The sequence below is a fragment of the Carcharodon carcharias genome, chromosome 22, assembly GCF_017639515.1.
Source record: "Carcharodon carcharias isolate sCarCar2 chromosome 22, sCarCar2.pri, whole genome shotgun sequence".
Lineage (NCBI taxonomy): Eukaryota > Metazoa > Chordata > Chondrichthyes > Lamniformes > Lamnidae > Carcharodon > Carcharodon carcharias.
In genome coordinates, this window is record NC_054488.1 from 53,907,386 (window position 1) to 53,932,219 (window position 24,834).

Genomic DNA, 24,834 nt, shown 5'->3' on the forward strand with positions numbered 1-24,834 from the left:
CTTATCTTATTCTTTTTGGTTTTCCCAGAGTTCGACATGATTGTTGTAAACCCTTTTTTTTTTCATTTCATGTTATTTTTCCTGCATCCATTTTTCCTTCCATAGGATCATAGATTACAACAAAGAAGGCTTCTCAGTCCATCATGTCTCTGTTGGCTCTTTGAAAGAACTATCCAGTTAGTCCCACTTCATTGCTCTTTTCCCATGGTGCTGCAAATCTTTTTCCTTCGAGTATTTATCCTTTTTTAAAAGTAAATATTTATTCCATTTTTCTCTCTGCTGGTTATCTCAATCCCCACCTTTCACTGGCCCTCTATCCAGTTCTACCTGTTCTCCCCCCCCCACCTTAAACCAGCTTATATTTCACCTCTTTTCTACTTTTCCTTAGTTCTGTTGAAGAGTCATACGGACTTGAAACATTAACTGTGTTCCTCTCCGCAGATGCTGTCAGACCTGCTGAGTTTTTCCAGGTATTTTTGTTTTTGTTTTGGATTTCCCGCATTCGCAGTTTTTTGTTTTTATCTCAGTTGTTTGGTTTGATTTGTCTATAATCACTGGCTAGGTCTCCTAGACCATCATAGTACATGCCCCATTAAAATTTTTGCTTGGGATGTCATTGGTGACTAAGCCTTCCTGTGTAAAACATGCACCCATTATAATCTTCTTCCAGATTGGCAAAAAACGCATGGCCAGATGTTCGTAGAATGCTTACAGCGCAAAAGAACATCATTCAGCCTGTCATGTCCTTGACGGCTCTCTGCTAAACCAACTCTGCTAGCCCCGCTATACTTTTTTCCTGTAGCACTGCGCATTGTTGTTTAACCAGATAATTATCCAATAATTCCATTTTGAAAGCCATGATTTAATTTGCCCCCACCATAGTCTAAGGCAGCACATTCCAGATTCTAATGACCTGTTGCAGTAAAAAGTTTTTCCTCAAGAATTCTTTGGTTCTCTAGCCAGCCACCTTCAATCAGTGTCCTCTGGTTTCTCACCTTTCAGTGGGAACGGTTTCTCCCTATCTAATGTGTCCAGATCCATCCTGATTTTGAACACCTCTATCAAATCCTCTCTCAACCTTCTCCCCTCTAGGAAAACAGTCCCAGCTTCTCTAATCTTTCCACGGAACTGATGTTCCTCATCCCTGGAACCATTCTCATAAATCCTTTCTGCACCCTCTCTAATGCTTTCACAACCTCCCATCAATGCAGTGCCCTGCTGTGGGATCATGACTGGTTTTTAAGTAGGCCATTCTAAAGTCGGCACACTTTAGGAAAAATGCTGGAAAAACTCAGCAGGTGTGACAGCATCTGTGGAGGGAGAGACAGAGGTAATGTTTTGAGTCTATATGACTCTTCTACAGATCCTACCCCTACTGGATTTGTAGAAGAGTAAGACGGACCCGAAACGTTATCTTTCTCCACAGATGCTGTCACACCTGCTGAGATTTTCCAGCATTTTTTTTTTTCGTTTCAGATTTCCAGCATCCGCAGTATTTTGCCCACACTTTGGGAAACATCTATTAATGCAGAAAATGCAGCTGCACCAGTCAAAAAGAATTGATCAGCAAAATTTAGATGCAACTGGATGGTTAGGTAAATGAATTATGCAGGTACCTTCTGTAGAAATGAGTACCAAGATACTGTTGGAAAATAATTGTCAGTGGGAGATGGGATCTATTAAAGGAAGCATTAATTATCAGAGGCCTTATTCAAAATTTTCAGCAGGGAAAAGATACCATGATAATCTTGGTGACCTAAATAAATTGCAGTCCATGGAAATGAAGAAAAAAACAATGAAACAAAGGAACATTTCTTTGAACATGCTTCATTTGTGAGATTTTGCAACAAAGACAACATTTTGGGTATTTTTCCTCAACAATGTTTATAGTTTAGTGGTTTTGAAGTATGACTGTCATAAACATGTTTATTCTGTGCGCAGTGGGGGATGCGAAACCTGTTCATATTTTCTTGGCTCACCACTTCCAAGTTTTCTCTTTGCAAATGCATTCTACAAAAAGTTCAGGGAATGCATGCACATTCCTTGAGTGAAGGAATCCTCCTTATTACGATATATCTTTGTAGAAAGATCTTTTAAGCAAAATTTTTGAAGTGCATTGAAGATTGTGATCTTAGTTGTGCAACAGATATATCTCACTTACCAGTCTGATTCATCCAAGTTTCCTCAAAATTCCCTGTTTGAATCATTTTAGTTTGGCTTCCATCTTACACACAGTATCAAGGTGAACCTGGCCAAAGTCATGTATAACATGCCCTACACCTGTGACCATGTTGTGTTATCCCTACTTCTCTGACCTCTTGCAGCATTTGATGCAGTCTACCATGCCATCCTACTCCCATCACCTCTCTTCCACTCTTCAACTCTGTGGCTTCATGCCTTAGGCACCTGATTGTAGCTGGTGTTTCTAAACTACTGATTTGTTTTTTTAACGCCATTATTATCTCTGGAATTTACCCAGTGATGGGTCTTTGACACCCTCCCTGCCTCCCACATGCTTCTTTTCGGTGATCTCATCTGCAGATGTGCCGTCAGCCTTCATATATGTGTTGATGACATCTAACCACCTGTCAGGCAGCCTGCTGATTTTGAGTCCATTACATTGAGATATCCCCAACTGTCACAAAAAGACAGCTGATTGTTGAATTTTAGAGCTTTTGGAGAAAAGCTGATGGAAGAAGTTGTGGCAGGACTGAACATTGTAAAAACTACGTCACCCAATGTTGAGTAGCCTGACATTGGGTTCAATGAAGATTGCTGCATTGCAAAAAAAAAAACACTGGATTCTTTAAAGTTGCATTATTTCACTGGCATGATCAAATTGTAGCTCACTGACTGAATAGAATCTCAATTGTTTATCTTTGTGCATTGTACAAGTTGGGCTTCTTCCATTAACCAAACTACAAAGCAAATGCGACTAAAACTTATTTTCTTATTCCATGATTTCATGCCCATCAGAACCCCCCATTACAAGGGAGTTGGCCTGGTAGCTGTATTTAATTTGTATTTGTTCAGTTGCGAGGTTGACTGGAAAATATTGACGCTGGCAGCTGCTCCATATTATGCCTGCACCAAAAGATTAACAATTACTGAAAAAAAGATATTTTGTTGAAGCTTTTCATCTTACACTCATCAGACTTATCACAAGAATAACATTGTCAGGGAAAGCAACAACTTATATTGTATGAAAAAAGAGTGCTAATTCATTGGTAAATGGACTCTTTCCAGACAGAAAGAACATGTACACACATTGCTCGTATTTTAGCTAAACAAAATAAGTAATAACCACTTGTTGATTTATTTCTCCGGGCAATGCCTTGACCAATAAGTCAAGCTGTCTGGTTTAAAATTTCAAACAATGTTTGGCAGTTAACTGTCAGTTACCATTAACTGGTGTATTCTTCTTGGCAACGTCTCTACCAATCAGAGTCCACTTGCTAACCAATCCGCATTCTCTTCTCATACAGTATAAAGTTGTTGCTTCCCCTGACATTGGTATTCTTGCGATTGTCCTGATGAGTGCAAGGTGTAAAGCTTTGACAAAATGTCTTTTTTCAGCAATACTCAAGTTCTGTACGACCAAACGACTAGATTAACAATTGTGAATTTGTTAACTTTGATTTTATCCATAGTAATCTACCTACTAGAGTAAAGCACACACATTATTAATGAATTAACATCAGTACAAGCTTTATTTCACTCACGAATATTAATTTGGTAAATAATTATCTTCATTTAATGTTTTTGGTAACAAGCAGTGAAATAAAATGTAATATTACTGCAGTTCAAATCAAAATGATGCAGTGCTATATCAGTTTGTTGTGTGATTTGACTGCACAGATCTAGTGTCTGCTATATCAATCAGGATAAAACTTCAGCAAGTAAGATGGTATTTCTATGATTCTTCATCCTGTTATATTGTATAATAATCTAGTCAATTTATTAAAATTGTTAACGAGAGAGTGTAATCTAACATCTGTGTGCGTATTTTTGTTGTGTATCCACATTGTGTGTCACTGCTATTTTTGCTGCACTTCATTAGAAAGTACTGTGGATTTTACTTTTGAGAGCAGCATGGAATAGCACATCAAAATCAATTTAAAAAGCATTTTAAATGAGCTAGAATAATTTACTAGGCATGCTGTGATAACAGAGCTGGTCATTAGAGATATTTCTTTTTTTAGGATTAACAAATTATGACACTTTTACACTTATTTTTCTTTCAAAGGTTTTTAACACAATTTTCTCAAGAACATAAACTGCTGTGACCTGGCAATAGCCGGGTTTTTTGTGTAATATTTTCGATATTGACTGGCCATGTGAAAATCATGCTGAAGCAGTTGTCCTCTTTCTTTTATATGTCAATGATTACAGTAGATTAGAGTTCAAGGTTTCATCCGACTCTATCAGTACCTTAGGCTGGACAATATAATTTAAATTACCACAAAATGCATGATTAACCAAAACCTTGCATGTGTGGCATGCATGTAGGTCCAGATCAATAAAAACCTGTCACATTGGATATAAACCAAAACAGCAGACTGCTAACTTTATGCAGTGGAAGTTATTGTGCCAAATGCAATTAATTACTAAAATGAAAAATACTTTCTGGCCTAGAAATACCTGTTTGTGATATCAAAATGCTATATTTGTATGTTCATTTGTAATGCGATTGGTCTACATGTCAAAAGATGCACTAAAGTAAGATCAATATATTTCAATTTGTCATGGAAGGCAGAATTTATGTAAATTGTCACAGCGACCTTTGATGTAGCACTTTCCACTTGGTTTCCGAATGAGGAATTTTATTGTAACCAATTTGAGAAGGGAATAGCTTTATAGGACTCATGTAATTCCAGTCACACTGTGAAAAACTGATGCTCTGATATAAATTCAGGTTCCCAACTATTAATTTGCAGCTAGAATCACTGGCTTGTGCAGTCTGTTACAGTGGAACTAATATTATCTTTAGGAAATGCTATAAACCACGTGCCAACAAATGAATATTTAACATCGACTGTTAATATCTATACAGAGATCTATTGAGGGAATGAACAACTTTTCCATTTTGAAGCTTTGTATCTTTATTAAAGTTGCACTGAATAAACTCCAGATGGTTTCCCCAACAAGCATGCTGCTGCACTCCCCAAATTGTCACAGCATGCTGTTGGCAAACTGCCTCTGCTATTCCCTGGAGTGGAAGAGCAGTAGTTTGCTTCTGCAGTTCTTCACACACAATTCCTGGTCTCAGCAGAGTTTCAGAGGAGGTGGAAAACAGATGTAAACTAATTGTTTACAGAAAGGCAAAGAGAATATTTTTTAAAAAGTTGACCCAGGCCGCATTTGTATGTCTCTTAGCTGATCAGATACCAGCATTCCTGGCCACTTGGGGGGCAGTGTGCAATGCCTTTTCACTGGGGCAGGATTAAGGGCAGGAAAATGGGAAAATGGCATTAGACTTGAATTTAGTTTTCTTCCAGGCTTTTCTACAATACTTAGAAAATGAACGCAATATATTTTAAAGATTACATATTGCCAGCACCTGTCTCCAGGGGGAAAGAGGTTGGAGACGGCAATGTCGATGACTAAAACGTCCTTGTATTTTAAGCAAAGCAGCTCATTTTATGTTAAAAGCCTGATGCCTTTTAAAATGTATTTGAATTAAGACTGAGAATTCTGATTGATGCCAGAAGAGCAAGTAGAGTTGTTTTGTCATTTTTTTTCTACAGACAGCAGAAATTTCTTAGTACTATTTAAATAATGCATTAGGCCGTGACTTGGATTTGGATGATGCAAGTATTTTTTATATTTGGTTCAGGCTGGTGTCAATAAGTCATGCCCTTGGTTCACTTCAGCTGCAGTTACTAATTTGAAGCTGGTATCTCCCGCTGCAATGCGTTTGTGTGGTGGTAGCATTGGAGCCCAGTTAATGCATGCTTACCACTCCCCAGCAGCTAATTTATAAAAATATTGAGATGGGGAGCAGCAGCTTCAGCTTTCTTATTTAAATTTTAAAAAGTACAAATTTCCAAAATGTAATAGATCACCTATACACATTTAAAATTAAGTTTTGCAACACCCTGACTCAAGTTCAAAGTGGTGTGATACTCAGACAAAGCCTTTCATCATTTGGCTTCAGTGAACTTGATAATTGGCTTGAGATCACACCTGAGTTATCCTTTCACTTTTCACATTGATCTACATTGAAAACTACTTTGCATTGAAATGGTATTACAAATGCAAAAGTTGCTTAGATAAAACTACTTAGATAAAGATATATGATTCAAATTGATTGAACAAAATAAGTGACATGTCTCTAAGCAGTCTTATGGTCTATTTCTAAAGGAGAACTGCACCTTGCCCTTTCTCTTTTTGAGCTAAGGCTCTGTGCCCCTGCTGTCTGACAATATTGTTCGCACTTTTCACTAATACTGCTGAACAGCACTTGTATATTACTTTGCTGACCTAATAAGCTATAGGTTGCTATAGGGTCTGAAGAAGGGTCATACAGACTCGAAATGTTAACTCTGTTTTTCTCACCACAAATGCTGCTAGACCTGCTGGGTTTTTTCAGCATTTTCTATTTTTGTTTCAGATTTCCAGCATCTGCAGTATTTTGCTTTTATTTTAAGCTATAGGTTGCAAGTGGTTTCTTGCATCCTGTATTCGTATCTGTCACTCTCACTTATAGGTCAAAAGGTTGTGGGTTCCAAGTTCCGCTGCATGACTTGAGCACAGAAATCTAGGCTGACACTCCAGTGCAATACTGAGGGAGTGCTGAACTGTTGGAGGTGCTGTTTTTCAGATGAACCATTAAACCAAGGCCCTGCCTGCCCTGTCAGGAGGATGTAGAAGATCCCAAGATAAGTAGGGGAGATATTTGATGTCCTACCTCAGTATTCATTCTTTAATCAACAACATAAAGATCAGATTATCTGGTCTTTATTGCATTACTGTTTGTGGGAACTTGCTGTGCACACATTTCCGACTTTTCAAGAGACTGCACTTCCAAAGTAATTTACTGGCTGCACAATGCTTGAGATATCCTAAGGTTGTGAAAGGCACTACATAAATGCAAATCTTTTTCTTTATGTTGGGCCCTTCACTTTTCTAATGCTTTACAGCGTACCCATGGAGAAAAAGTGGAATTACTTTCTACATTAATAACCTGCCCTTTCATATATTTTGTGAATTACCTTTGGAAAATTGCCTTGTACATGTACAAAACGTTCAATTAAATATTATTGGTCTTCATTCTCATTCTCCTTTATAATGTAATTGAGATAAATAATCTTTAATATAATAGGCTTTTTGATATCTACACTCCCCTCAGAAGTTGTTTGTTTTCTGTGTTGTTAATTTAAGCATTTTTTAAACACACTAATACAGTCAAAAACATGTCATAGATTTGGAAGATTGATATTTGCTTTCTTCGGTGCGGGAGTGAGAGAAAAACATTTTTTGAATGTAGGGCCGGAGTTTTCTGTAGGGGCGTAATGAGGCAGTAATGTCCATTTTGCTGGTATCAATTTATTCTTAAATTTCTAACCAATTTAAAAACCGAACACCAGAACTTAAAATTCTACATCTACTATTGGGGCCCGAGGAAAACATGGAGCTCGTGCCACTAGTTCCTCCTTTAAATATTAACATTTCAAGTCATTGAGTCATCATTGGTGCACATTAGATGGGAAAGCATGGTTTAAAAAGTTGCACTTATGGAAGTGTTTACATTTTTAATATGATTCATACTGAAGCTATAAAAATTTGCCCATAGAAACAGAAAGTACAGTGCAGGCCTCTTTTTAGAAAATCACAATGAAACATCTGAAAAATTATGCTGTTTTCTGTTGTATTTAAAAATTTTAGGTGTAATTTTATATCCATTTTAAAGCACTGTACTTGCAGGAAATTTACGTGTATGGCTCTTTAGCCTTTTGTGGAGCCGCCATATTGAGCTCAGATGACTTTCGACACGAGGAATGATAAGTGGGTGTAAATTTGGGCACAGCATAATTTAATATGCAACAGATTAGATGGAGAACTCCTGCTGAGCCTTCATGTCCAGATTTCGTGCCTTCCATTTAGGACTCCTGCCACTACCAGCTGCTACTAAGTACCATTGTTAAAGGCTATTTGCCTGCTTCAACAACAAGGCCCTTATTATTAGCCAGCATCAAGCATGGATGCGGGATGGACTATTGAGTCCTGACTTTGGGTGGGTTGGAAATCCAGGTCATCCATGTCATTGGGCACTCTGAGCGGAGCCCCTAGTGTTCAAATCCAAGTCCATTCTCATCTCATCTTTTAAGGGCAATTAGGAATGGGCAATTACTGCTGGCCTAGCCAACAACGCCCACATCCCGTAAATGAATTAAAAACAACTTTCTAATTCAAGTCATATGAAGTTTTTAAACCTATTTAAGTGTTTCCATTAAGGATATCATGAAACCCTACTCTACCTTTGCAAGTCAATCATCAGCATTTAGCTGAAAAAAGTAAATCTATCCGAGTCTCAAGCTTTCCAGAGTATGACTTCACTTTCTCCAGATTGAGAATTTTTACCACTAAGGGTTACTTTGAATTAACAGATGAACCGTATCTTGGAGAAGTGTGGGAGGAAGACTCTCTGTAAAAACCCATTCATGAAGAATTGGGCCTACAGAATGAAGCAAACGCACAAGCTGGCATATAAAGGATGATCCTAACTGTCTTACTGTATTCTTCCAAGAGTTTTTGCTTTTCTGGGGGTTGGAGGGCAAGAAGATTAAAGAGTTAATGATAGAGAAAATGTGTCAAAGTACAAACAAAATTGCAGCCGTAGTAAACATAGAAACTAGGAGCAGGCGAAGGCCGTTTGGCCTTGACACTTACTTTGAGGAAATTTTGAACTTGTGTAAACTAATCCTGCCCTTGTTTGACAATAACCTTAAATGTGCAGCTTTTAGCACCACCTCCTCCTGCAGTCGTCCTTTCCAAAATTGGATTTTGAAAATGGAAAACAAGAGAAATAAATATTAAATGTAATTTAATTGTTGATTTGAATTGTAATGTTATCCAAGTTTGATAAAATTTTTGAAATGTGGTTCACACCAGATGGTAAGGACAATTTTTGCATAAGATCTGAATTATTTCTTCTCTAAAAACACTAACTGATCTAGACTGCTCAGATCTGATCTTTGTCCCTGTAAGGTTTAGCAACGTTCTGACCTGTAAATCATCTTGGTTTCAGGCATCGTTGCTTTGTACCATTTAGGTAGTAGCAGTTTGTTGAGTTCTTCTTTATTTGGTTCTTTGAATAAAGGGAAAGATGGCCAGTGTTTAATAGTTTTAGCTGGTAAAAGAGAGCTAAGAGTTTTCAGTTGTTTTGCTTGGCAACATCATCCGAGGGCATGGCATTAGTTTTCACATGGATACTGATGGTACCCAGTTCCATCTCCACCACCTCCCTCGACGACTGCGCTTTTGCTAAAACATCAGACTGCTCATCCGATATCTGGTACCGGATGAATAGAAATTTCCTCCAATTAAACATTGGGAAGATCGAAGCCATTGTTTTCAGTCCCTGCTCCAAACTCTGTTCCCTCACTACTGATTCCATCCTTCTCCCTGGCAACAGTCTGAGATTAAGCCAGCATGTTCAGAAGCCTTGGTGTCATACTTGAGCCTGAGATGAGCTTCTGATCTCATGTTTGTGTTATCTCTAAGACCGCCTATGTCCACCTCTGTAACATTGCTCGCCTTTGCCCCTGTCTCAGCTCAATAGCTGCTGAAACCCTTATTCATGTTTTTGTTACTTCTAGAGTTGAATATTCCAATGCACTCCTGGCTGGTTTCCGACATGCCACCCTCCATACACTTGAGGTCATCCAAAGCTCTATTGCCTGTGTCTTGGCTCGCAGCAAATCCCATTCCCCTATCAACCCTGAGCTCACTGACCTACAAGGCTCCCCATCAAGCAACGTCGTGATTTTAAAGTTCTCACTCTTGTTTTCAAGTCCTTCCATGGCCTTTGCCCCTCCCAAACTATGTGATCTCCTCCATCCCCACCATCCTCAGATGACTGTGCTGCTCTAATTCTGGCCTCTTGTGCATTCCCAATCAAAGTTGCCTAGACACCAAACTCTGGAGTTCCTCTCCCTCTACTCTTTTTCCTCCTCTAAGACACCTTCTTAAAACATTCCTCTTTGACCAGCGTTTGGTCGTCTGACCTGATATCTCCTTATGTGGCTCAGTGTCATATTTTGTTTTATAATCCTCCTGTGAAGCATCTTGGGATGTTTCATTAGATTATAGGCATTATGTAAATATAAATTGTTTATGCATTTTATGCTAATTATTAACCTACATGTTATAAGCATTAGGCAGGCCTGCAGGTTTATGGCACATTCTGTATAAATATGATTTACGCCCTTGAACACCTGGTCATTCGCACAGCAAACATAAATTGAAACTGTTGACACTTAAACTTAATTTTTTCATCATTGGCAATCTCTGATTTTTGGACTTAAGCATTTTTTTAATTAAATTTTATGAAATGGTAAGATAATGTAATGAGCACAAACAGAGTCGCTATGTGAGTTAATTCATCTATCAATGCTAATTAGTGTAGTTATTTCCTTAAGTGTTAAGGAAAAATAAATACATCGTCAGAGAACATCTAACTGTATTTTACATTGTGGTTATTGCCCTCTGGTTTTGTTAGTCTTTTTCAATGTACAATAATAGGAACCTTTGCAAATTAAAAGGAAAGCTCTTGTGCCTCCATTCCTCAGCTTCATATTTTAAACATTTTGTGCTACTTTTCATTAAATAAGTAATGAAGTTCAAGAACATGAAAAATGTGCATCCAGTGATGTGGGAACCCATAGGGAGTTGAAAGTGATTTCTCTGATTCAGCACCTTTAATCACATAAAAATTCAACATTGTAGCTTAAATGAGTTACGCTATTCACTATGTCCATTTTGACTGTGGCTTGAACCTTATTATATTCCAGTGCACGATAGCTATAAGCGAATAACCTAAAATTCTGAGGAAATAACTCTAAGTAGTTTGGAGTTATTGTCAAGATAAATATTACCCAATGTGCCTTATAACTTCATGAAACATAATTGTTCTTTCACTGGTTATTTTGTTACAGTTAACTATATAGGTCATTCATAATGATCAGGGAATTTATTATGAGCATCCTATGACTTGACAAACTTACATTGGTATCAATTATAATAAGCAAATCATGAGCACTAATAGCCTTTCAAAACAAACAGTCATGCTTTTCTCTCTCTCCCAACATTTGTGGGAGCAGGCTTTTCACTCAGGTAGAAGGCTGTTAAATAGTCTGTGCATGGCACCCCCATAACATAGGGGAGAACTCGATAATTATTTACAGTTATAATTAAACAATAGCTTTATCAAGCTAGAATTGTTTTGTGTCTAGACCTAATAATAAAATTACTATTTTTAATTTTTCAGTCTTGCCAGGCTGACTTGGTGAAAGACAATGGTCACAAGTATTTCCTTTCTGTTCTGGCAGACCCATACATGCCGGTGAGTTATTTTCTGTATATTAGAAAACAATACATTCTTTTTTAAAATTGAGCTTTCTCGAGAGAATTAGCACTTTGAAGCTTTCTACTTAAGTTTTCGGGTATTGTGTATTGTTGCACGATACACATCAGACTAAACATGTGGCCTTAAGCCATATTCGAAGCAGTAACTCCATAGGACAAACAAATTGTGATTTGCTGAAAAAAACCACAATGTAAATTAGCAGTCAAATATGTATTTGAATAATTGTAAATCAGGAGTAGTCGTAAAAGAGAGATTGCATTTGTATAGCGCCTTTCATTGTTCCATGGTGGTCCTAAAGGTCTTCACAGCCAATGGATCACTTTTGAAATACAGTCAGTTACATAAGTGCAAGTGGTATCCAAATTGTGCAAAACAAGGTCCAATAAACGAAACAACCATAAGAGAAATAACCAGAGAATCTATTTTGGTGCATTAACTGAGGGATAAATGTTGGACAAGACACTGGGAGAAATCCCAGCTCTTTTTCCAGTTGTGCCGTAAGATCCTTTACATTTGCCTCAGAGGGTGGAGTAGGATTCGGTTTAATGTTTCATTCAAAAACCAGTCCCTCTGACAGTGCAGCACTCCCTCATCACTGCATTGGGATGTCAGTCTAGATTATGTGCTGAGTTTCTGGAATGGGATTTGGACAAAACTCTGATAAAGTGTGAGATCATCCACCTCGGACCCGAGAAAAGCGAATTTGAATATCATCTTAATTGTGAGAGATGAGCTGGAGGGAAGCAAAGGGATTTGGGTGTCCATATACATAAATCACAAATGTGCTAAAATGGTCACTTTAGCTCAAAGGGTTAAATTAGGAGGATAGGTTGCATCAATTTGGTTTGTTATTCTCTTGAGTTTAGAAGGCTGAGGGGTGATTGAATAGAGGTGTTTAAAAATGATAGTGATTCAATAGAATATATATACAAAGGATCTAAGGAGGTACAATCTCCAAATTGGAGCTAGGCCACTTAGCAGCAAAATGAGGAAGTTTTTTTTATACACAAGGTGGTGGAATTCTGGAAATCCCCAAAAGACTCTGGATGCTGAGACAACTAAATTTTTTTAAGACTGAGATTTAAAGATTTTTGTTCGGTAGAAGTACCAAGGGCTACAGAACAAAGGCAGATAAATGGAGTTGAGGCACGCATCAGCCATGATTTAATTGAATAGCAGAACATGTTTGAAGAGCTGAATGGCCTACTCCTATCCCTAGCCTATATTTCGGTGTAACCCAAAGCATCACAGAGGTGAGTGTGCTATAGTTGGGCCAAGATTGGTACCTTAATATTATCGATAGTTAAACAGCTGAATATATGGCAGTTTGGGAAGCAGAGTTGGTTGAAGCTACTGAGGTGCTACAATGCTGCAGCTTGCAGAATGGTGTAACTACAGCATGACAGGTGTGCATAAGCAATTCCTGGTATAAATCTGGGCGCAGGGTTTTAAAATGGGAGGCAAGTATGATTAAAAAGGTAACAGGAAATACGATTTGTAGGCAGATCCTGGGAAGATGGCTCTTCTGGGGAGTCTAGGAGTCACAGCCTTTGAATAAGTATTTGGTCATTTAGGAATGAGGTCAAAAGAAATGTCTTCTCTCAAAGGACTGTGTGGATCTTTACCCCAGAGAGCTGTGGATGCTCAGCCATTGTATTCAAGACAGAGATAATTAAATATTTTGTCACTAAGGGAATTAAGGAATATGAGGATTGTTCGGAGAGATGGAGTTGGGGTAGAAGATCAGCCATGATCACAATGAATGGCAAAGCAAGCACGAAGCTCCAAGTAACCTACTCCTATCTCTTATCTTCTTACACAAGCTTTGCATATGCTGTTCTGAATTTCCCCATTGCTGTTTTATGTAGCTATGCTAATTTCAGGTTTTCGTTTTGTCCAGGCTGAACACAGAACGATGGCGGCTTTTATTTTAGCTGTCATTGTCAATAGCTATAATACAGGACAGGTAAGGAGCATTTAATATTTTTATCTGCTATGTGTAACATTTTATGTATTCATTAAATATATATCATAGTAGCTATTAACCAATGAGGAGAAAATTAGCTAGTAACCAATGAGGAGAAAATTAGCTAGTAACCAATGAGGAGAAAATTAACTAGTAACCAATGAGGAGAAAATTAGCTAAGTGTTTTCCTTTTCAGTTGGTGATCTACCTTTGCTACATTTTAGTTATTTGCCAATCATTTTGGGGGAGAGATTTCTTCTAATTTGAAGTCTCTCCTCTGTCAAATTGTGTAAACTTTTTAAAGAAAAACAAGATGTGGAATTCTTGACAGTTTTTTGCTAACCTGCAAAAAATCTCTCAATTTATCAAATAAGAAACCCCATTAACCACATCATTTTACTTCACATTTGGCTGCCACAATTTCCCTGAACCTTTCCACAGCATAATGCATTCTGCCTATTAATTTTCTGGACCCTGGATGCAATCCTCTTTACCCCCATGTCAAGTGTATCCTGCCCCATGTGTACATCAAGGTAAAATTTGTGTTAAACATGTCTGACAGTATCTACCATTTCAAGGATCCGCTGAATTTCTAGTAGAGACACTCTCAGAAGCTATTGCATTCTTCTCCCCTTGATCTCAAAGGCACCATATGCAATGACTTCATTTGCTCTTTACTGAAGTACAAGTAGGAATAAGTTTGTCTGCTTCATCCACATGTCTAAGCTGACCATAGTTTGGAACCACAAATAGCCAGAGCACCAATGCACAACCAAAGGAATTTAGTACCCCAGTCCCTCTTCACCACCCAGAGCCTTCCTCTCGAGATTTTGCTTGGTGTTTCTGTAGCTTGTTTCCACCCCTTTATCTGTGCTTGTGCCCTACCTCCAAGTTATGGAAAGAGAGAGCGAGAGACCCCTGAGTGAAGAGGAGATGGAGGAAGACCCATGCCCCCCAGCAGTAGATATCATCACCCTAGAGGTTCTTGCATGTGGACCTCGTCAATTCTATAAGTTCATAAATGTGGCCTTCAGTTTTGAAATGTGGGCTTCATCAGTTAGCACATAGCTTTCTAAATGTGTTCTCCTGTTACTTATCCTATAAGTTGCTAAATTTACTTCCAGTTACCTTAGCATATTTTTTTTTGTAAAGACCTGAAAACTGCACTGCCAGCTCGTTTGGATAAAAGTTGGAATATTTTTCCAAATTCCCATTGCAAATTACTATTCTTTTGGTTCCTTTTTGAGTTTTGATTCTCTAAGGCATCAGATTTTGATATTCTGCTGCATAGTTTGATTCCTGAAACTCTGGACACTGGAGATCAGCACCACGACCCTGTGAAAAGTGCACAACCCAAACCAGAGTGCATGCACCCTCTCTCTAAGAGCCATGTTACCAGTTCAGAGTTTATAATCTAGTACTGAGATGTGACACTGTGCCCAAGCAACAATGAAGTTGAGCAGTGCTTCCCCACAGTGTTCACGGATTGGCCTGCCAGAGAGTAACTGGTGGGTGGCGGAACAGAAATGTGTAAGTAGTCAGTACTATACCTGCCACTCCTGACCTTTGCCTCCCTGCTGTCACTTGGCCCTAGTCACACCATCTGTATTTGAGATGAAACACAATGAGGCTTCCATGGGCTCTGTGCTGCATGACAGAGAAATATGGTGGCAGATGAGTATCACAGAAAACAATTTTTAATTGATGTGAATGTTGTGTATAAAATCAAATGATTTGATGTTTTCAAAACTCAGCTAGTGCAGATTTATGCTGACAGCACAAAATTCAAGGGGGTTGATTGTAGGTTTGCTACATCTCGCATCTCAGTAGTCCCGTCAATACTTTAGTTAGTTTTGTTGGTCTTTGGCCATAACAAGTTTGAGATTTCTAAGTGAAAACTGCCCACATGGAAAACCTAAAGTTCCCATGACCATTATAAATGAGCATGTAGTGTTCTACGCATAACCATCTAAGCCTATCTTTGCCATTTTTTTTGTAGGAAGCCTGTTTACAGGGAAATCTGATCGCAATCTGCTTGGAGCAGCTGAACGATCCCCATCCTTTACTGCGACAGTGGGTAGCTATTTGCTTGGGGCGCATCTGGCAGAACTTTGATGCTGCTCGCTGGTGTGGTGTAAGAGACATTGCGCATGAGAAGTTGTACAGTCTTCTCTCTGATCCCATACCTGAGGTAAACTGTCTTAGACCTGTTATTTCTTGCAATATGTTAATTCACAACAACAGAGAATTGGAGCAAGTGAGACACTTTGCCAGTGCCCAGATCCTTATAATTTGTATCTTTTTGTTTTCATTTTGTTGCCAGCTCTTATAATATATTTCATTGTATCATAATTTGGGATAAATATGACGAATCGTTTCAACCCAAATTGCATGCTGTTAGGTGTGCATATGGTTCCATTTTAGTTCCAAACTGAAATTTGAAGATACTGTTGCATGGTTGGGACTTATTGGCAACAGATACAACTCAATGGCTATTTGTTTCTTACTTGCTCAGAAAGATAACCTTTGCTGAACTTTTCATTAATTCTTTTTTTGTGTGTGACTATATTCATGATAAGCCTGATGTGAATCAATTCATGTTTATCAAATCTGATCACCCTTGTACCTATAACTGCAATTTTTCACTGTGCAGTATACAGACAGTTGTGAAATGAAGCCTCTGTGTAGCTGGTAACAGATAACTATTAAACTATTACCTGCTGCAATTGAACAAGGTGTAAGCTTTTGCTTGCATTAGATTGGATCCAAAATGGAAAGTCAGTGAAATACCGTGCTCTTCAGTGCATTATTTATACTGTAGCAATGGAAACAGCTGTGCTGATTCACAACATAACGTAACATAATCCCTTAGGAAATCCCTCAAGGATATACTGAATGAAGATTTACTATCTTTTGACAGTTTAACAAGTGGGCTTTTCATTAGCACTCTAATGTATTTTGCAATTCTTGCCCTAAAGCTGTATAAATCAGTGATGTCACAGTAAATCAGATGCTTTCCTCTGGATTAAAATTAAGTGAGAGAATGTGGCACCAGATGTTTGATATGTCACCAGTGTTCTATGACATAATGCAATTTGGAGCATTTCTTTCCACCATCTTTTCTGTGCCACTAATTTGTGATGGACTATAGTTTTCACAGATGGCAGTTATCCTTTGACATCTTGTCCAAGTGGCTATTCTATCTATTTGTGGGCCTGTAGAATGTTGTCAAGATAATTCATCTCTTGGTGGGATCACAGCCAATACAATTTCATGCACACAAGTTCACTGTCCAGGAAGAATCACAAAGTTTTTTGGTCTTTTGGGATGCTGAGGCAAGTTGTAGATTCCATTGGTGGTAAGAAGGAACAAACTTGCATTTATCTGTTACCTTTAATGACCTTCAGGACTTCACAGCCAACAAAGTACTTTTGAAGTGTATTTACTGTTGTAGAGCAATACAGCAGCAAATTGTGCACTGCAAGGTCCTACAAGCAGCACCAAGATAAATTACTAGTTGATGTGTATTGATGTTGGTGGAGGAATGAATTTCCCAGGCTCCTCTTTGAACAATGCTGTAGGATCTTCTACAGGGTCATGGTTCAAGATCTTATCGAAAGATATGGTGCTGTGACATTGTCACTATACTGCATTGGAAATGTCAGCATAGGTTAGGTACTCGTCTCGAGGGAGGCTTGAACTCACGACATCCGACTCAAGGGCGAGGGTGCTGCTAATAAGTCAATGCTCACGCCTTTAGTCTAAAATATAAGTGAATATTTTTTTCACATAACCAAAAAAAAGCTGAAGTTCAGGCATTTACTTTGAAATTTTGAAAATACTGTATACACTCGATTAATGGTCCATCTCGTGTATAAGTGACCCCTGACCTTTCGCCAGAAAGTTCAAACTCTTTGAACTTGCCACCTGCTCGCCCCTGAATTAAAACTCCCTGGTGCAAATCTATTCATCGATAGAGTAGCACACCACTGAAGGCGGCTGTTCAGCTCCTTGTGTCTGTGCATGTCAATGCATGATGTCAAGGCTACCACCTCACTGGTAGGCGCTGCGTTCCTGCCAATCCCACCCTCCAATATGGCAACATGGTATCAAGCAGATACACTGCCCAGATCAAAGTTAAAGTTGTTGACAGTGCAAAGAAAACAAATAGTTGTGCAGCAGCTGGAGAATTCAAGATATTGGAGAAGACCTTTAGAGATTGGAGGAAGCTCTTTACACAACTTAGGCTCCTTTTGCACTACCTTTGAGGGCAGGGTTGGCAGGAACAGTCTCTGACCTGGCAATTCTGCCATAGCAAAACAATTGGACCCTTTGAAACTATTGCTTGAGTAAAATCCGATACCCTGCTTTTTGCCTAAAAATTTAACCTTAGAAACTTGACTTTTACACAAGTGTGTATGATTAAAAAAAAACATGTTTGTGTCCAGTATTCCTTTTAACGTTCAACAAACTGACGTACAAATCTGATGTTCCTTTGGAATACTAAATGTCAATTGGGACCCGATTAGGAGCAATCTTGCATCCGACTTGGACATTTCAGTGCTACACTGTCGCTGGTGCTGAATTTTGGATGTGACATTCATTTGAGGCCTGATCTGCCCCATCGGGTGAATAGCACAATTTCGAAGAAGAGCAGAAGATTTCTACCTGGTGTTCTGGTCAGTTTTTACCCCTCAACCAACATCACATCAAAAGAAAAAAAATCTGATTATTGTCGCATTGCTGTTTGTAGGATCTTGCTGTGTGCATATTCACTAGCTGTTGTGTTTCCTGCGTTACAACATGGATGCACTTGGAAAAATACCTCATTTTCAGTAAAATGCTTTGGGATATCCTGAAAGGTGCTATTTGAATGCAAGTTTTCTTTCTTTATAGTACATCTCTGTTATGCACAGTACTATCCACATTTCAACCAGTTCATCACTCATTGACAGACTATGCAAAACTTAGGACCTTTGCAAAATGAGGGCTTTCAATTGTAAGTACATGGTTACTGAAGAAAGGGTTCTGCACCTTTTTGAAACATGTATGTATAAAATAATCCCACTGGAGGATTTTAAAACAATAGAAATACTGTTTTAAAGTTGGTTAGTTTAAGTGAAGGAACAGCAAACGTGCTGGAATGCATTTAGATAACCCACATCAGGAATACCCTAAGTTTAAGTTTAACCCTTACCATGGAAACAATCATCCGGTCCAATGGTTAAATTTAGATTATTTATATCATTGTTTATATCTGAATGATTCCAGCCAAGTTAGAAGCCCACCTTTTTCATTGATTTTTCATTGATTGACCTCATTTGTTTAAACTTGAAGTTTGTTTATACCTGGAATTGTAAAGTTGTTTATAAACAGCTTCTTCTTGAGATGCATTACTAAACCTAGTTGTACCTCTTGACAGCAATTGTTTTTTACAACTGAGGTTACTATCAACCATGTAGTGAGAGCACATATACCTGTCTGGGTAGTGAACCAATTGAGTTTTTATGACAAATGTAATTTTTTCTAGTGTTGGATTAATTGAGTTCAGTTTCAGTTTGCTGTGGAGGGATTTGATGACATCTGAGTTGCTAGTCCAGTACCATTAACACTACATTAAACTTAACTGCTTGCCTTTGAAGCCTTTTTATGCTATTGCACCTAAAGCAGCCTGTGTCCATATGCAGCAAGACCTGGCCAGTATTCAGGCTTGGGCTGATATATGGCAAGTAACATTCACACCATACAAGTGCCAGGCAATGACCATCACCAAGAAGAGAGAATCTGATCATCTTCCCTCAACATCCATTGGCATTACCATCACTATCAACAGCCCAGGGTTACCATTGACCAGAAACTGAACTGGACCATATAAATACTGTGGCTCCAAGAGCAGTTCAGAGATTGGGAATTTAGAGGCCAGTAACTCACCACCTGACTACCCAAAGCCTGTCCACCATCTACAAGGCACAAGTCAAGAGTGAGATAGAATATTCTCCACTTGCTTGGATGAGTGCAGCCCCAACAACATTCAAGAAGCTCGACACCATCCAAGACAAAACAGCCCGCTTGATTGGCAATCTATCCGCCACCTTTAACATTCACTCCTTCCACCACAGACGCACAGTAGCAGCAGTGTGTACCATCTATAATATGCACTGCAGCACTCACCAAGGTTCCTTCGACAGCACCTTTCAAACCTGCAACTTCTACCGCCTAGAAGGACAAGGCAGCAGATGCTTGGGAACACCACCAATTGTAAATTTCCCCTCCAAGTCACACACTATCCTGATTGGAACTATGTCGCCGTTCCTTCACTGTCTCTGGGTCAAAATCCTGGCGCTCCCGTCCCAACAGCACTGTGGGTGTTCCTATATCACATGGAGCGCAGCACATCACCACCATCTCAAGGGAAATTAGGGATGGGCAATAAATGCTGGCCTAGCCAGCGTTGCCCACATCCCTGAACAATTTTTTTTAAATTGTCCAGTGAATAATTATATATATTTTAATTAATTATATTCTGTTGTAAATGTTCTATATGAATATAGATTTAAAAACATAACTTTTGCTTTATTTACTCTGTTCCCTGCCTATGATAAACTTCTGAGATTTGTGGATATTTTGGGCACAGCAATATTAAATAGTTACAAATCGCTCAGATCTCTGGCAAAACAAAAACTACCTTTTTATAAACCACCCTAATGGCAAAAGTGAAATCTAGTATAGACAGCTGAATCTAAAATTGCAAGTTTTTAAGTTTTTCTTAAGAATTTTAACAAACTTTTTGTTTTTTTTTGGCAGGTGCGTTGCTCTGCTGTCTTTGCTTTGGGTACATTTGTAGGTAACTCAGCAGAGAGAACTGACCATTCCACCACTATTGACCACAATGTAGCAATGATGCTAGCCCAGCTAATAAATGATGGAAGTCCTGTTGTTAGGAAGGTGGGTGTTCATTGTCTTTTGTTTTTGCCTACTGGATTAAAAAATATTCCACTAAAAATCACTCCCTTTGCCACTTTAACTTTAGAAGAAAAGAGGATTGCTTCAGAATCTTGAGGCAGTTTGATATCATTAGTTACAGGTTCACCAGAGTGCCTACCACTGCCTACAGTGTTGTTGCTCAATCTTTCCAGAGTCTTGAGAACAGAAGTGCAGAAATCGGGTTGTTGGGGCTCAGCAACACAACAGTGGTAAGGGGAGAGCTACACTCTGAAGTTACGACTACCTACTTGATCTGCGTGTTCCTGGAATCCGACCAGAATTGTGAAAACACCTTTTGCATTTATATATGTTTCCATTATAAGATATAGAATTTTTGTATCTTTGAGATGCAAAGGAAATATGGACCAACACTGATTCATGCTATTGAGTTTACTACATTGTGTTTAGCTAAGGCACTGATTAATTTAGCACATGCAACTTTTGCCCTTTTTGTTTCTGCTTCTGTTGTTTTTGCTTAGTTTTGAATAGTTTAAAACACATTCATTAAAAGTCAGCAGTTTGCTGTGGATGAGATGTTTGGTTTGTATCCACTGTGCCTCACTGATAATGAGGGCAAGCTGTGGAAGAAAGTTGTCCAAAGTGAATGAAGTTATAGAGTCCTTATGTCACAGCTGGAGGCCATACAGCCCATTAAATCCGTGCTGGCTTTCTGTAGAACAATCCTGGCAATTCTTTTCCCCCGTACTATTCCTGTATATAACCTGTTGGTCACAATCATGTTAAATTGCAAACTGAAATATATGTTTACAGTCCTCATCGATACCCTGTGGTCTTTGTGTCAACAGAATGTTGATATTGTTTCGCTGATCATTTTATCTGACACAGACCAGCCTTGAAAGGAGGTGTTTGTTCTTCGTAGGGATTGTATTTATTTAAAAGCTGACTCTTGCATTGTCTTGCTGTGAAATGAGCTGGTAAACAATGCTTTGCAAGATCACACTTGCATAATTTGTCCATAGATTATATTCCATTGAGGAATATATTGCATTTTCTTTGAAAGTGCTTCACCATAAGTTTTGCTAGAAGAATTCAAATAGTTTTGATTTCAACATATTGCTTGCCTCTGCAGCTAACTCTATTAATGAATAAACTTGCCTAATAGCTTGAAAACTATTAGAAGTGTCGTCTGGTATGGCTGATATCTTCTTTTGGAAGTGTCTGAGGCAGAATGGAATCCTGTGTGCTGTGCAGTAATGGGTTTTCAATAAAAGAAACTGCAGCTTTTGCTGAACACAATGGCCTTAAACAGCAGGAAAAATGGCAAATTCATGAAATCCACTATTATTAGTGCATGGATACATCATGTATTGCTGGATGATTAGCTTTGACAAATCCACAAAATTAGTATTGCAGTGTGAACCTCCCAATTGTGTCAGATCCACAGATCTTAAATAGATTCGTGGCATTAATACAAAATAATCACACTGCAGCAATTTGGGACTTGTAATTCATATTGTAAGTATCCTTTTAATGATGTGATTTATTTTCCTGACACGGCACTCAACTTTGAAGGCCCAGAAAGGGAAGAGTAAAACTGGAGTATCACTTCTGTAGGTAGCAAATTTTTCCTAAAAGTGTTGTAAATTTTAATTTTTCTCTTACTTTTCCTTTTTGTCTATTTCTCTCTTAATCGACTATTACCCCCTCTTTATTTCTAATTTGATGCTATCTAATTTGATGCTATTCACCCTATTCCTTTCTCTGTAGCTCGCTCTGTTTTTTTCTCTATCCCTAAGTTTCATTGGACGAGGAGATAGATCATAGGACCCAATACCCCAAGGCTCCAGGTGCCCCATTCACTTTGCTGCACTGTTATCAATTTGCAACTCCAGCAATTTGTGGTGCAAAAATAACAAGATCTGCAGGATGAGGTAAAAATCCAATTCTTGGCTACGAGATACACCCTTACAACAATTTATGGGCCATTGGGTTAAATTTCAAATCATGGGGAGCACACTTTTACGTGTGGAAGTTGCCCTTTGCAGTGACAAATAGAAAGGAGCAATAGAGATATTGAAAGATGTTATGCAGTCGAGTGGTTTGGCTTTTCAAGATTAGGACTAATGAATCTGTAGTCAATGTACACAGATTGCCACGTTGTAATTGGACTTTCCACATAAAATCTATTGAGTGGCTAGAAAATTGTGATAGAATGCTTGGAGCATGTTTTTAAGCAAATTTGCAAAGTGGTAATGAATTGATGTACAGTTCATTAGGTGAATGAACTGAAGCTTTAGCAGTTGTAACTCAGGTTTGTGTAGCAGTCTGTTATCAATATCAGCATATTATCAATTTGGCAAAAATAGTGAAATGTAAAATACATTTCATTATTATAAAATTTTTATATTGAGTAGCAAAGTACAACAAATGTTTTCGAGCAGAAATTTTATTAAATCACTGGCTCCACTTGACTTTGAGAAGCACATGAGTTTAGTGACACGTAAACAGCTGAAGCATTATAAGCTTAAAGGTTGAATTTCCTCTAAATTGTCACCTGAAACCATATAAATAGTGCGTTTGCAGATTGAGATTAATATGTCTGCCTTGTCATCACTTGGAGAGCATCTGGTGGTGAAGAGGTAATTTTGCCTTTATTAAAATAAGGTAAATGAGCCATTTTATTTTGAGTAATACAGACCAGAAAACACCAGGTTTGATCTCCAATCCGTACTGAATTGACTGATCTCAGTCAGGATATTGGTAGGGGCTTTACAATTCTCCCTGTGCTATCGAAGGGGGGAAATTCTGCCAGACTTCCCAACCTGATGGATACCTAATGACCCAAAACTTGGAAAGTACACATGTGCATGTTGTATTCTTGCCCAATTGGTGTAGTTTCTGATGCCCTCCCCAGTCATAGTGGCCTATTGGCACTTAACTGTTATTACATGCCCTTTAGGAATGGCTAGCAGAATGATATACGAGAGGGCTAATGGCATATGTGATATTGTTTTCCAGTGTGAGTCAGTAACTTCAGATGAGATGAGGGAAGAAATTGTGCAGATCGTTAGGAAACGTATTGTACAACACTGACTAAATGACATTTCAAAAGAATGAATGCCAATCTATTGATTTGAAATACAGTAAGAGTATTTCCACCCACGGAAACCACAGGGGAACTGCTAATTTTAAGATAAAAGCAGGATGCCATGATGCAGATGCAGTGTTCTCAACCAGGAGACATTCCATTGATTTCTGACTCTAATATAAAGTAAATTAGTATCTGTTAGTTTCCTTTGCTGTGCCATGTTTTCCTCTCCCCACCCCTTATGTTTTTAATCAAAGTTTTCCTATTAATGTCCACCTGACAAAACAAACTAACAGTACTGTTCATCAATATGCTGACAACAGGGGAACATTCAATTATGTAATCGAGTCCGTTTTTGAAAGGTTAACAAAAATTGAATTTATGCCATTGAAGTGGGCTTTTAATCTGTTCTCTTTCTGATGTTTTCCAGTCTTTTATTTCCACTTTTCAGAATACGTGTGGTTTTTTTAATTCCTTTTTTGAGATTTAATTTTCTAGTGGGGCTGCTTAATTCCACTTTCATGCTGTGGTGTTTTGAGTGATGGCAGATTTTATCTAGTTACTATTATGTCCTTGATTCTCCATGATGTGACAAAAGAGTAGAAATGATTTTTAATCTTTTTGCTTCTTGGATCTACAGTAGTTATAGCACATTCTATTTGGATTTATGTTACTTGGTGACTTTTTTTTGCAGTTGTCACTGCCACTTGTTTTTGGTCAATGATGTAAATCTACATTAGATTATTGAAATTATTCCAAGGTTAATCATTTTCAGCTGACTGATTTGTTTTTTAATTGGCAGGAGCTGGTTGTGGCATTCAGTCATCTTGTCGTTCAGTATGAAAGTAATTTCTGCACTGTGGCATTACAATTCATGGAAGAAGAGAAGAACTACTCACTACCCTCCCCTGCGAATGTGATAGGTATACCTGTTCAGTATGGACTTCTTAGACCTTATAATTCAAATTAAAGTCAAAGCAACATGGAAATGGATTTTAAGGATATGGTAAATTAAGCCCTGTGCTTTGCTGAAATGAAATGAGTGAAGCTTGCCAAAAATGTTTGTTTTTTAATTGAGCGCTTCTTTTTGAATTCACTTTTGGAATGTGAGCATTGTTGGCAAGGCTGGCATTTACTGGTCACCCCTGGTCCAGTTGAGTGACTTTGCATGTTCATGCCAGAGGGCAATTAAGAGACCAGGTATGACCAGGCTGGATAACGGTGGGTGGCAGGTTTCTTTTTCCA

The 24,834-nt window shown here is 38.4% G+C and overlaps 1 protein-coding gene across 5 annotated transcripts in view; it reads left to right on the forward strand.

The window, feature by feature from the left end:
• The window catches only part of rptor (regulatory associated protein of MTOR, complex 1), a 337,285-nt gene that overhangs the window by 193,630 nt on the left and 118,821 nt on the right, over positions 1–24,834 (forward strand). For all 5 annotated transcript variants that reach the window (XM_041216771.1, XM_041216772.1, XM_041216769.1 and 2 more), the window contains 5 exons: positions 11,492–11,566; positions 13,491–13,556; positions 15,556–15,747; positions 20,361–20,501; positions 24,392–24,512. In XM_041216771.1, the coding sequence (XP_041072705.1) occupies positions 11,492–11,566; positions 13,491–13,556; positions 15,556–15,747; positions 20,361–20,501; positions 24,392–24,512 (595 nt within the window). The remainder of the gene's footprint in view (positions 1–11,491; positions 11,567–13,490; positions 13,557–15,555; positions 15,748–20,360; positions 20,502–24,391; positions 24,513–24,834) is intronic.